The sequence below is a fragment of the Salvelinus fontinalis genome, chromosome 28 (assembly GCF_029448725.1).
Source record: "Salvelinus fontinalis isolate EN_2023a chromosome 28, ASM2944872v1, whole genome shotgun sequence".
Lineage (NCBI taxonomy): Eukaryota > Metazoa > Chordata > Actinopteri > Salmoniformes > Salmonidae > Salvelinus > Salvelinus fontinalis.
The window spans coordinates 23087921-23101152 of NC_074692.1; the positions used below are offsets into that span (position 1 = coordinate 23087921).

Genomic DNA, 13232 nt, shown 5'->3' on the forward strand with positions numbered 1-13232 from the left:
AATCACATCACAATATCGAATAATTATTCCGATCAGAATTGGATAAGAGAGGCCAACATTGGAACAATATTCATAGATTACTCCCATCCACCAACCCAATCCACAACACCCTAGTAAAACCCAAGTCTAATTGATGGTAATAGTGCTCACTGTTGTCCCTTGTGGCTGATTTTGAAGGCGGACATCGGGAAATAAACATCCAATTTCAACGGCAATCTTGACCCTGAATAGGCAGCGTAGCCTACATTTTTGTCAGATTATCTATGGTAAAAAAAATCGTAATGCTTTTTATTTTTAAAAGTGGTTCTTTGCTTCATACAGTGATGTAAAAATGGTGTTGGATAATTTTATTTGGGGACAAGTGACTTGAGCTTTTGCACAAAATAAAAAATCTGTCCTACTTGTCCAATGGACAAGTGGCAAAAAAAGTTGTCAATCCCTGATTGAAGGAATAGGGTGCCATTTGGAACACATCCTGGTTGTGTGTCTTGTTAGGTGGCCGACACACATTTCCCACACCCATTGAACTGGTAGCATTGTGTTCCGAGGCTGGCCTGGGTGTTAACTCCCCCTGTATCTCCGTGTAGGTGGCTAATGAGACCCACGGTCACGTGGGTGCTGACCTGGCTGCCCTGTGCTCCGAGGCTGCTCTCCAGGCCATCAGGAAGAAGATGGACCTAATCGACTTGGAGGACGAGACCATCGATGCGGAGGTCATGAACTCCCTGGCCGTTACCATGGACGACTTCAGGGTAGGAAACACACTACCAAGTGTTGACTGTCACTACCTAGGGTAGACTACACAGTCTACCACAACCTAGTACATAATAACTATACAACTCCTGGTTATGTATACAGTTGAGGTCGGAAGTTTACATACACCTTAGCCAAATACATTTAAACTCAGCTTTTCACAATTCCTGACATTTAATCCTAGTAAAAATTCCCTGTCTTAGGTCAGTTAGGATCACCACTTTATTTTAAGAATGTGAAATGTCAGAATAATAGTAGATTTATTTCAGCTTTTATTTCTTTCATTACATTCCCAGTGGGTCAGAAGTTTACATACACTCAATTAGTATTTGGTAGCATTGCCTTTAAATTGTTTAACTTGGGTCAAACGTTTCAGGTAGCCTTCCACAAGCTTCCCACAATAAGTTGGGTGAATTTTGGCCCATTCCTCCTGACAGAGCTGGTGTAACTGAGTCAGGTTTGTAGGCCTCCTTGCTCGCACACACTTTTTCAGTTCTGCCCACATATTTTCAATAGGATTGAGGTCAGGGCTTTGTGATGGCCACTCTAATACCTTGACTTTGCTGTCCTTAAGCCATTTTGCCACAACTTTAGAAGTATGCTTGGGGTCATTGTCCATTTGGAAGACCCATTTGTGACCAAGCTTTAACTTCCTGACTGATGTCTTGAGATGTTGCTTGAATATATCCACATAATTTTCCTCCCTCATGATGCCATCTATTTTGAAGTGCACCAGTCCCTCCTGCAGCAAAGCACCCCCACAACATTATGCTGTCACCCCTGTGCTTCACGGTTGGGATGTTGTTCTTAAGCTTGCAAGCCTCCCCCTTTTTCCTCCAAACATAACAATGGTCATTATGGCCAAACAGTTCTATTTTTGTTTCATCAGACCAGAGGACATTTCTCCAAAAATTACGATCTTTGTCCCCATGTGCAGTTGTAAACCGTTGTTTGGCTTTTTTATGGCGGTTTTGGAGAAGTGGCTTCTTCCTTGCTGAGCGGCCTTTCAGGTTATGTCGATATAGGACTCATTTTACTGTGGATATAGATACTTTTGTACCTGTTTCCTCCAGCATCTTCACAAGGTCCTTTGCTGCCGTTCTGGGATTGATTTGCACTTTTCAAACAGAAGTACGTTCATCTCTAGGAGACAGAACGCGTCTCCTTCCTGAGCGGTATGACGGCTATGCGGTCCCGTGGTGTTTATACTTGCGTACTATTGCTTATACTGTTGAACGTGGTACCTTCAGGCATTTGGAAATTGCCCCCAAATATGAACCGGACTTGTGGAGATATACAAACATTTTTCTGAGGTCTTGGCTGATTTCTTTGGATTTTCCCATGATGTCAAGCAAAGAGGCACTGTTTGAAGGTAGGCCTTGAAATACATCCACAGGTACACTTCCAATTGACTCAAATGATTTCAATTAGCCTATCAGAAGCTTCTAAAGCCATGATGGAATTTTCTGGAATTTTCCAAGCATTTTAAAGGCACAGTCAACTTAGTGTATGTAAACTTCTGACCCACTGGTAATTGTGATAGTGAATTATAAGTGAAATAATCTGTCTGTAAATAATTGTTGGGAAAATTACTTGTCATGCACAAAGTAGATGTCCTAACCGACTTGCCAAAACTATAGTTTGTTAACAAGAAATGTGTGGAGTGGTTGAAAAATTAGTTTAATGACTCCAACCTAAGTGTATGTAAACTTCTGACTTCAACTGTATATGATATTAAATGTGTGTTTTGTATTTCAGTGGGCTCTGAGCCAGAGTAACCCATCAGCTCTAAGGGAGACGGTGGTAGAGGTTCCTAACATCACCTGGGGGGACATTGGAGGACTGGAAGATGTCAAGAGGGAGTTGCAGGAACTGGTGCAGGTACGACGCGCGCGCGCACACACACAAACACATTTAAAATGATTTATTTGAATCCACAAATCACGTTAGTCGAAGGATTCAAACATTTCATAAGTCATGGATATATGGACACTTGTGGATGAAAAAAAAGCACCTTCTCCATACATCAAGGCTGCCCGTGACCGCTAACACAGAGCAGTACCTCGCTAGCTGCTCTGCCTTCGTCCTATGCAGGCCTGCAATCACACCCGTGCACAAAGTTGAACCTTACACACATTGTCATACCTTATATCTATCTTTCTTTCCCTTATAGTACCCAGTGGAGCACCCTGATAAGTTCCTGAAGTTCGGTATGACCCCGTCTAAGGGAGTGTTGTTCTACGGGCCCCCGGGTTGCGGTAAGACCCTGCTGGCCAAGGCCATCGCCAATGAGTGCCAGGCCAACTTCATCTCCATCAAAGGACCTGAGCTTCTCACCATGTGGTTCGGAGAGTCTGAGGCTAACGTCAGGGAGATCTTTGACAAGGTATGACATAGAAGTGACTCGCCAAAGTTAACATTTGTATTCGTGCGCTATGGTTGGTCATAAATAAACATGGAGAAAAACAGTGGTCTTGGCATTGAACCCTGTGGTACATCATTTTCAATAGTATATGGTGTAATCTACTGTGTTTTTCTGTGTGTACAGGCTCGCCAGGCAGCCCCGTGTGTGTTGTTCTTTGACGAGCTGGACTCCATAGCGAAGGCCCGTGGGGGTAACGTGGGAGACGGTGGCGGAGCGGCCGACCGTGTCATCAACCAGATCCTGACTGAGATGGACGGCATGTCCAGCAAAAAGAACGTCTTCATCATCGGCGCCACCAATCGCCCTGACATCATTGATCCTGCCATCCTTCGACCCGGCCGTCTGGACCAGCTTATTTACATCCCTCTGCCTGACGAGAAGAGCAGGATCAACATTCTCAAGGCTAACCTCCGCAAGAGCCCCATTAGCAAGGTAAAACACACACCGCTCATAAACACTACATCTTTCTACACCTGTCAGCCCGATGGTAGTTGTGTTATGTAACTAGATTTAGTGACTCACACCAATATGTAAGATGTTTCAGGTGCTATAGATCTGTCATATTACCCTGACGTTGATTGGTTACACTCTGTCTCCTCCCTCTATCCTATAGGATGTTGATCTGGACTTCCTGGCTAAGATGACCAATGGGTTCTCGGGTGCTGACCTTACAGAAATCTGCCAGCGGGCCTGTAAGCTGGCCATCAGAGAGTGCATCGAGAACGAGATTCGCCGAGAGAGGGAGAGGCAGACCAACCCTTCTGCTATGGTCAGTTCACACACCTCGTTCACGCCATCTCTCTCTCGGTCTACTATTCTTTTTCAATTACCTTCCTCCCCTCTATTCCCGTCTCCAGGAGGTGGAGGAGGATGACCCTGTGCCAGAGATCAGGAAGGACCACTTTGAGGAGGCCATGCGATTCGCCCGCCGCTCCGTCAGCGACAATGACATCCGCAAATACGAGATGTTTGCCCAGACACTGCAGCAGAGCCGAGGCTTTGGCAGCTTCAGGTACGTTTGTGTGTGACAGTGTTTAATGTGCTATAATTAAGTAATAATGCCCGAGGGGTTGTGGTATATTTAAGCAATAATGCCCGAGGGGTTGTGGTATATTTAAGCAATAATGCCAGAGGGGTTGTGGTATATTTAAGCAATAATGCCAGAGGGGTTGTGGTATATTTAAGCAATAATGCCAGAGGGGTTGTGGTATATTTAAGCAATAATGCCCGAGGGGTTGTGGTATATTTAAGCAATAATGCCAGAGGGGTTGTGGTATATTTAAGCAATAATGCCAGAGGGGTTGTGGTATATTTAAGCAATAAGGCCGGAGGAGGTGTGGTATATTGCCAATATATCAGACCGTATACCACGGGTACAACAAAACATTTGTTTTTACTGCTCTAATTACATTGGTAACCAGTTTATAATAGCAATATAAGGCACCTCTGGGGTTTGTGGTATATGGCCAATATACCACGGCTAAGGGCTGTGTCCAGGCACTGTGATGCGTCCTGCATAAGAACAGCCCTTAGCCGTGGTATATTGGCCATATACCACACCCCCTCGTGCCTTTATTGCTTAATTATAAACTGGGTGGTTCAAGCCCTGAGTGCTGATTGGCTGACAGCCATGCTATGTCAGACCGTATAACAGAACAGCCCTTAGCCGTGGTGTATTGGCCATCTACCACACCCTCTCTGGCCTTATTGCTAAAATATGCCACGGCTAAGGGCTGTTCTTAGGCGCGAAGCGAAGTTCCTGGATACAGCCCTTATATGGCCAATATACCACAGCTATGTATACGGCTTTAATGCTGTTTCAGCCAATCAGCATCCAGGACCCTAACTACCTGGTTTATAATGGTGACTATTGTCTTTCTCTCACAGGTTCCCATCCAGTGCTGCAGGGGGCAGTGGTCCAAGCCAGGGTACCGGGGGAACTGGCGGGGGGCCAGTGTTTAACGAGGATAACGATGACGACCTGTATGGATAGATGGACGGACAGACTGACAGATGGTGCCACATGGGGGCCAGCTGTTATGTGATCACACCTGTACAAACATTCAAACCTGATTGACTTTTTAGGACTCATCTTTCTTTCATGTGTTTTTTTGTTTTTGTTGTATGATTCCTCTCTGGTGGCGAAAGCGTTTAGCTACCTGGTTTGATCCTTCCTCAAACTGGAAGCTTCCGGTTTCTACAGACCCCGCTCATGCGTTTCTTTTACTGCCTGCTACGGGAAAGCGGGGCAGTGGATAGAGGTGAAAAATTAAAGATGATTGGTTGACTTGGGGGGGGGGGGGGGGTGTGAGTGGCCTCAGTTTATTATCACAACCCTATGTTTACCAGCTATAAGAAAGAAAGAAAAAATAGCAAATTTTTTTATGAATAGTAGCATGTAATGTATGACGACAAGTTTGAAAATAAAATCTCACAAAAAAAATGTAGTTTGATGATATTGAAAACTGTTCCACACTAGGTTCACCATAACAAAGTTGTCAAACCAGTTTGTCATTATTTTAGATGAGATGTCAGAGGTTCGACTTACTATGTGGGACCAGGTATCAAACCCAGGCCATCTGCATGCTTTAGGACCGTGTTAGCCCACTGAGCTAAAAAGCCTATGTATTTGCTCTGGGAGCTAACGTGAGCCCTCAGGTCTACAGGGCTAGTCCTAACACAAGCTTGTTCACTGAACTAACTCTGTTTTCTAGTGGTCACTAAACGTCCCATGGCACTCGAATTGAGTAGAAGTCTAAACCCTAGTGTCCTTCCCAACCTGGTCACCATACCACTATGGCCACCTAATCATCCTGGCCTTCAATGGTCTCGTATAGCATTAAATACCTGTAAATTACAATGGAAAGGAGTTGCGTGCACGAGCTGTCATGAATATTTGTATTCAAAATGGTGGGCATTATCTCAATGTCTACAATCCTGTATCTGACCACACTGTCACACTTACTAGGCCAAACCCATCCCAGGTTGCATAACAAAACAGACATTTAAAGGTCAAATTTTGTGAGCACTGTCTGGGAGTGGTTTGAGTGGGAAGGGAAAACTGAAAACTAACTTGTTATTGGCAGAGGTTTGGAACTCTTTCTTATTGGTCCATTATTGCCGTGTTCACGCGCTAGTCGAAACTTGAAAATGTCCGACTTGCTAATTGGTTGAACGCGACGTGTATAATAACTACAACCAGTTAGCAAGTCGGAAATTTCAGAGTTCCTACTAGCACGTGAACTAATAACTAATTTACTGCATGGTGATGTCACCATGGAAGGCCAAAACTCCATCCCACAAAAACAGGCTGAGATTTCAAGTGGTCTTTTCAAATGGCTCTCACACTAAAAGTGAAAATTATGAAATGGCTCAATTTCACAGTAATATTCCAACCTCAGAGTGGAAATATATATATAAGAGAGAAAAATCATGTTTTTGACTGCACTGGACCTTTAAGGTTGGCTCTTTTCTTGTTTTGACACATGATGTTGAGTGTCAATGTTCTAATTCATGAGACCATGAGTGTGTTATTCTGAGACTGAAAATGGGTTATTTACATGTGGGCTGTTCATTGACTCTTGGTCCTCTGTAGATGACTATAGTTAGTTTTAGAAGTTTCCCAACCGTTTGGGTTACAGATAAACAGATCCATCCAGACTTTGACCTCTGTCTGTTTAAAACCAGCCTGACTACTGAGCATCACACACACTCTGACACTCACAGAAGTCTGATCGGTAAGAACTATCACTCCTCACATATTCTTACTCTGGGCATTATACACACGGGCATAACTTCTCACATTAGAGAACCTTCTCTCTTTCCACAGGGGGAAAGGCACCAGGGTGTTAGTGTGACTGAGATGTACTATTGTGTATCTCTTCTCAGTTCTATCTTACATCACTATTTGCTCACATTGTGGTTCAGGCAATGGTGGACACGGTTACAGACTCCTAATCTACTGGAACAAACTACATTTAAACTAAAAAGTAGCAGATGGGGGGGGGATTCTGATTTGATCAGCATGACCTCAGACCACTCAACCTATTTTAGGCATTGTACTATACTTTAATACAATACTGTATCACGTGACATAGAGGATTATAATGCTATGATGTTAATCAGTAATGTGTTCCCATAAAGCCAGCCTGTGACTGTCATATAGTTGGATCAGCTATTTAGGTATAGAAACTAGGTTCTTATAAAGTTATGTTATGAAAGGTTCAGAAAGAGTTCAAAATGTTTGAGAGACTGAGAGAAAAGAGAGGATTTGCATGTTTTAACTGTTGTATGAATATTTTAGGTATATTATCTCTCTCATTATATGTCACACATCTGAGTCCCCTGCGCTGAGTTCATGAATTCAAACATGAGTGATAATCAGTAACACAGCATTAAGACTTAGTCATGGTGATTTGCAACTGACACCAGGTCAACTGGGTCATACTCAGAGATCTATAGTGATGGTTTAGCCTCCAGAGCTGGACACCATGTTACTACCTCATATAACATTTAATTCGTCCATTCATGATGTGTGTTTCTGTGTGCTTGTCTGTCTGCCAGTTTGCCTGCCTTTCAGAACCTCTGGACTGAACCATGAGTTCTTGCGTGACCCTGTCGTCAGGGCATAAGATTCCCCTGGTGGGGCTGGGGACCTGGAAGAGTGCCCCTGGACAGGTCAAAATGCTATTAATTCTCATTCAAAAAATGAACAGCCACACAGATAACCTAAACCTTAACGTGTGTGTTGACTGTCACTGTAGGTGAAGCAAGCGGTGCTGACGGCTCTAGACTGTGGCTACAGACACATTGATTGTGCTGCTGCGTACAGTAATGAGCAGGAGGTCGGGGAGGCACTGGCTCTGAGGCTGGGACCAGGAAAGGTGAGCCACACACTTTTTGATCGGAGCACTAGGAAAACCCTTCTGGAAAGCTGTGCATGTGTGTTGATCCCCTGTTTTGCTCCCCAGGCCCTGCGTCGTGAGGATGTATTTCTGACCTCTAAGCTGTGGAACACCCAGCATCACCCTGACGATGTTGAGACCGCCTGTAGGAAGAGTCTAATACACCTGGGACTGAACTACCTGGACCTCTACCTCATGCATTGGCCCATGGCCTTCCAGTGAGCAACACACACACGCCTACTCGCACCTCAATATGACTGCACATCTCAACGAAACACATTTGTACTAGAAACCCGTCCCAGACATGTTATGGTCCTCTGAGCTGCCTGTGTATTCTCCAGGCGTGGGACAGAGCTGATGCCCAAGCGGGCCGATGGGAGTGTGTGTTACGATGAAATACACTACCAGGAAACATGGGTTGCCATGGAGAGCCTGGTTGATAAGGGGCTGGTCCGAGCCATCGGTCTGTCCAACTTCAACGCCAGACAGACAGACGATGTCATCAGCATCGCCAAACACAAGCCTGTAGTCAACCAGGTATGGGACTGTGTGTGTACAGTATGTCTGTGTAATATTCTCTGACTATGTGTGTTGGTGTAACTGTGTCTTTGTAGGTGGAGTGTCACCCATACCTGTCCCAGGCCAAGCTGCTGAGTCACTGCAGGTAGGTTTGTGTGTGTGTGTGTAAGGTAGATTGTGTAGTGGTGTGTGCCCCTGTGTATGTCTGTAGGTTTGTGTAACTGTATTCCACGGTTGTAGGTGTGTGTGTGTGTAATAGTTTGCGTATGTTCCAGGTCGGTAGGTGTATGTGTGACGGCCTACAGCCCCCTGGGTAGTGGTGACAGGCCCTGGGCCTCGCCTGATGAACCCTGCCTGCTGCAGGACCCTGGACTGGGGGCTATCGCCCTCCGCCACAGCATGACCCCTGCTCAGGTCATACTCAGGTAACACAGTATACTGTAACACACAAACATCTCCGTGTAACTAGCCACAGTGTAATGAGCAATTCTCAGGTGTCTGTGTCTCCAGGTGGCAGGTACAGAGAGGGGTAGTCTGCATCCCCAAAAGTGTCACCCCCTCCAGGATCCAGCAGAACCTACAGGTGAGGATAGTGCCATCTAGTGGAATGAATACACATTGACCTGCATGATTTTTGACCAGTTTGGAAACTACGAACCTCTTCCCCAAAATGCGACTTTTCGCGAGATCCAGGGCCGGCTGAGTCAAGCAAACTACAGGTTACAATTCTGTGCAGCTACTGTGATTGTTTCTAGATTGGGCGTTTGTGTCTGATTGACAGGTGTTTGACTTCTCTCTGTCGGATGAAGACATGAAGCAGATGGAGTCATTCAGCAGAAACGAGAGGTACATCGTCCCAGCTGTGGAGGTAAGTTCCAATTGTCTCAGATGAGACCTCAGGGTGCATGTCAATAGTCTTATACGGCCTCCTCCCGGGTCACAATTAGACAGGTAAAGGAGAGTAGATGTGGATACCATATGAGACTACTGAGATGCAGCCAAATTTTGCTGAGTTTCAGTTGAGACATGGGGTTTTCCGGTGTTACAGAATGGAACTGTGTGTTCTCTTCACAGAGGGACGGAAAGAGAGTGTGGAGGGACGCAGAACACCCCCATTTCCCCTTCAATGATCCGTACTGACCCCAGATCTAGAGACAGATCAACTGACCCCAGATCTAGAGACAGATCAACTGACCCCAGATCTAGAGACAGATCAACTGACCCCACATCTAGAGACAGATCAACTGACCCCACATCTAGAGACAGATCAACTGACCCCACATCTAGAGACAGAACAACTGACCCCACATCTAGAGACAGAACAACTGACCCCAGATCTAGAGACAGAACAACTGACCCCAGATCTAGAGACAGAACAACTGACCCCACATCTAGAGACAGAACAACTGACCCCACATCTAGAGACAGATCAACTGACCCCAGATCTAGAGACAGATCAACTGACCCCAGATCTAGAGACAGAACAACTGACCCCACATCTAGAGACAGATCAACTGACCCCACATCTAGAGACAGATCAACTGACCCCACATCTAGAGACAGATCAACTGACCCCACATCTGGAGGCAGATCAACTGACCCCACATCTGGAGGCAGATCAACTGACCCCACATCTGGAGACAGATCAACTGACCCCACATCTGGAGACAGATCAACTGACCCCACATCTAGAGACAGATCAACTGACCCCACATCTAGAGACAGATCTACTGACCCCACATCTAGAGACAGATCTACTGACCCCACATCTAGAGACAGATCTACTGACCCCACATCTAGAGACAGATCAACTGACCCCACATCTGGACACAGATCTACTGGACACAGATCTACCGGCCCCACATCTGGAGACAGATCTACCGGCCCCACATCTAGACACAGATCAACCGACCCCACATCTAGACACAGATCTACTGACCCCATATCTACCAAGCCCACATCTAGACACAGATCTACTGACCCCATATCTACCAAGCCCACATCTAGACACAGATCTACCGACCCCACATCTAGAGACAGATCTACCGACCCCACATATAGAGACAGATCAACCGACCCCACATCTAGACACAGATCAACCGACCCCACATCTAGACACAGATCAACCGACCCCACATCTAGACACAGATCTACCGAGCCCACATATAGAGACAGATCAACCGACCCCACATCTAGACACAGATCAACCGACCCCACATCTAGACACAGATCAACCGACCCCACATCTAGACACAGATCTACCGGCCCCACATCTAGAGACAGATCTACCGGCCCCACATCTAGACACAGATCAACCGACCCCACATCTCGACATTATTTATGAGAGGTATTGACATGTTGAATGCGCCGAGGTGTCTGTCTAAACTACTGGCACACAGCTCCGACACCCATGCATACCCCACAAGACATGCCACAAGAGATCTCTTCACAGTCCAAGTCCAGAACAGACTATGGGAGGCACACAGTACTACATAGAGCCATGACTACATGGAACTCTATTCCACATCAAGTAACTGACACAAGCAGTAAAATTAGATTTAAAAAACTGATTATGGCACAGCGGGGACTGTGAAGCAACACAAACATTGGCACAGACACATGCATACACACACACACATACGATAACATACGCACTATACATACACATGGAATTAGTACTGTAGATATGTGGTAGTGGTGGAGTAGGGGCCTGAGGGCACACAGTGTGTTGTGAAATCTGTGAATGTATTGTAATGTTTTAAAATTGTATAAATTGCCTTAATTTTGCTGGACCCCAGAGTAGCTGCTTTGGCAACAGCTAATGGGGATCCATAATAAATACAATACACAGATCTACTGACCCCACATCTAGACACAGATCTACTTGTTTAATTTCTACACAACTCCTGACTGGAATTACTAGGCCTACTCTCTAAATTTGATAACAGAAGAATCATCTGTACTGCAGTTCCTGTTCCCTTCGTGAGAATCAACGTACAGTTGAAGTCGAAAGTTTTACACCTTAGCCAAATACATTTAAACTCAGCTTTTCACAATTCCTGACATTTAATCCTAGTAAGAATTCCCTGTCTTAGGTCAGTTAGGATCACCACTTTATTTTATGAATGTGAAATGTCAGAATAATAGTAGAGAAATTATTTATTTAAGCTTTTATTTCTTTCATCACATTCCCAATGGGTCAGAAGTTCACATACACTCAATTAGTATTTGGTAGCATTGCCTTTAAATTGTTTAACTTGGGTCAAACGTTTTGGTTAGCCTTCCACAAGCTTCCCACAATAAGTTGGGTGAATTTTGGCCCATTCCTCCTGACAGAGCTGGTGTAGCCGAGTCAGGTTTGTAGGCCTCCTTGCTCAGACATGCTTTTTCAGTTCTGCCCACAAACTTTCTGTAGGATTAAGGTCAGGGCTTTGTGATGGCCACTCCAATACCTTGACTTTGTCCATTTGGAAGACCCATTTGCGACCAAGCTTTAACTTCCTGACTGATGTCTTGATGTTGCTTCAATATATCCACATAATTTTCCTCCCTCATGATGCCATTGTGAAGTGCACCAGTCCCTCCTGCAGCAAAGCACCCCCACAACATTATGCTGCCACCCCCGTGCTTCACGGTTGGGATGGTGGGGTTCTGCTTGCAAGCCTCCCCCTTTTTCATCCAAACATAACGATGGTCATTATGGCCAAACAGTTCTATTTTTGTTTCATCAGACAAGAGGACATTTCACCAAAAAGTACGATCTTTGTCCTCATGTGCAGTTGCAAAACGTAGTCTGGCTTTTTTGGAGCAGTGGCTTCTTCCTTGCTGAGCGTCCTTTCAGGTTATGTCGATATAGGACTCGTTTTACTGTGGATCTAAATACTTTTGTACTCGTTTCCTCCAGCATCTTCACAAGGTCTTTTGCTGTTTTGGGATTGATTTGCACTTGTCGCGCCAAAGTACGTTCATCTCTAGGAGACAGTCTCCTTCCTGGGTGGTATGAAGGCTGCGTGGTCCCATAGTGTTTATGCAGATGAACGTGGTACCTTCAGGCATTTGGAAATTGCTCCCAAGGATGAACCAGACTTGTGGTCTACAATTTGAGGTCTTGGCTGATTTCTTTTGATTTTCCCATGATGTCAAGCAAAGAGGCAGTGAGTTTGAAGGTAGGCCTTGAAATACATCCACACCTCCAATTGACATAATTTATCAGAAGCTTCTAAAGCCATGACATCATTTTCTGGAATTTTCCATGCTGTTTAAAGGCTTAGTGTATGTAAACTTCTGACCCACTGGAATTGTGATACAGTGAATTAATCTGTCTCTAAACAATTGTTGGAAAAATTACTTGTCATGCACAAAGTAGATGTCCTAACCGACTTGCCAAAAGTATAGTTTGTTGAAAACCGACTTCAACTGTATATACACACCATACTAAATTATCCAGAATTCGATATTAGCGTGAAAATGTATTTGCTACTAAACCTTGATATTGTCCCGATGTATGCATGTGAGATCATTGGACAAATAAAGAAAGCCTTATGTCATCCCTCCCTTCAGTCCTTGAAGTAACCACAGAGCCAGATAGGTGAAAGCAGAAGAGTGGGGTTGGCTACAAATAACTTCACAAA

General features: G+C 44.9%; 2 protein-coding genes across 3 annotated transcripts in view; both read left to right on the forward strand.

The window, feature by feature from the left end:
- Nucleotides 1–5631, forward strand: part of LOC129826438 (transitional endoplasmic reticulum ATPase) — a 24000-nt gene extending 18369 nt beyond the window's left edge. For both annotated transcript variants that reach the window (XM_055887170.1, XM_055887169.1), the window contains exons 11-17: nucleotides 588–752; nucleotides 2512–2634; nucleotides 2927–3139; nucleotides 3302–3610; nucleotides 3792–3947; nucleotides 4036–4190; nucleotides 5066–5631. In XM_055887170.1, the coding sequence (XP_055743145.1) occupies nucleotides 588–752; nucleotides 2512–2634; nucleotides 2927–3139; nucleotides 3302–3610; nucleotides 3792–3947; nucleotides 4036–4190; nucleotides 5066–5171 (1227 nt within the window). In that variant the 3' untranslated portion in view covers nucleotides 5172–5631. The remainder of the gene's footprint in view (nucleotides 1–587; nucleotides 753–2511; nucleotides 2635–2926; nucleotides 3140–3301; nucleotides 3611–3791; nucleotides 3948–4035; nucleotides 4191–5065) is intronic.
- A 1177-nt stretch (nucleotides 5632–6808) lies between these two features.
- On the forward strand, nucleotides 6809–13148 carry LOC129826440 (aldo-keto reductase family 1 member A1-A-like). Its single transcript, XM_055887175.1, has 10 exons — nucleotides 6809–6915; nucleotides 7742–7855; nucleotides 7942–8061; nucleotides 8149–8300; nucleotides 8424–8619; nucleotides 8697–8746; nucleotides 8877–9026; nucleotides 9112–9184; nucleotides 9383–9469; nucleotides 9676–13148. The coding sequence occupies exons 2-10, from the start codon at nucleotides 7775–7777 to the stop codon at nucleotides 9739–9741; spliced, it is 975 nt and encodes a 324-aa protein (XP_055743150.1). The 5' UTR covers nucleotides 6809–6915; nucleotides 7742–7774; the 3' UTR covers nucleotides 9742–13148.
- Nucleotides 13149–13232: the final 84 nt, after the last annotated feature.

Excerpts from the sequence above, each read along its gene's own strand:
- LOC129826440 (XM_055887175.1), top strand. The coding sequence starts at position 7,775 with ATGAGTTCTTGCGTGACCCTGTCGTCAGGGCATAAGATTCCCCTGGTG. Across the intron at positions 8,620-8,696 it reads ACAAGCCTGTAGTCAACCAG|GTGGAGTGTCACCCATACCT; the intron begins GTATGGGACTGT and ends GTGTCTTTGTAG. Across the intron at positions 9,027-9,111 it reads CCTGCTCAGGTCATACTCAG|GTGGCAGGTACAGAGAGGGG; the intron begins GTAACACAGTAT and ends CTGTGTCTCCAG.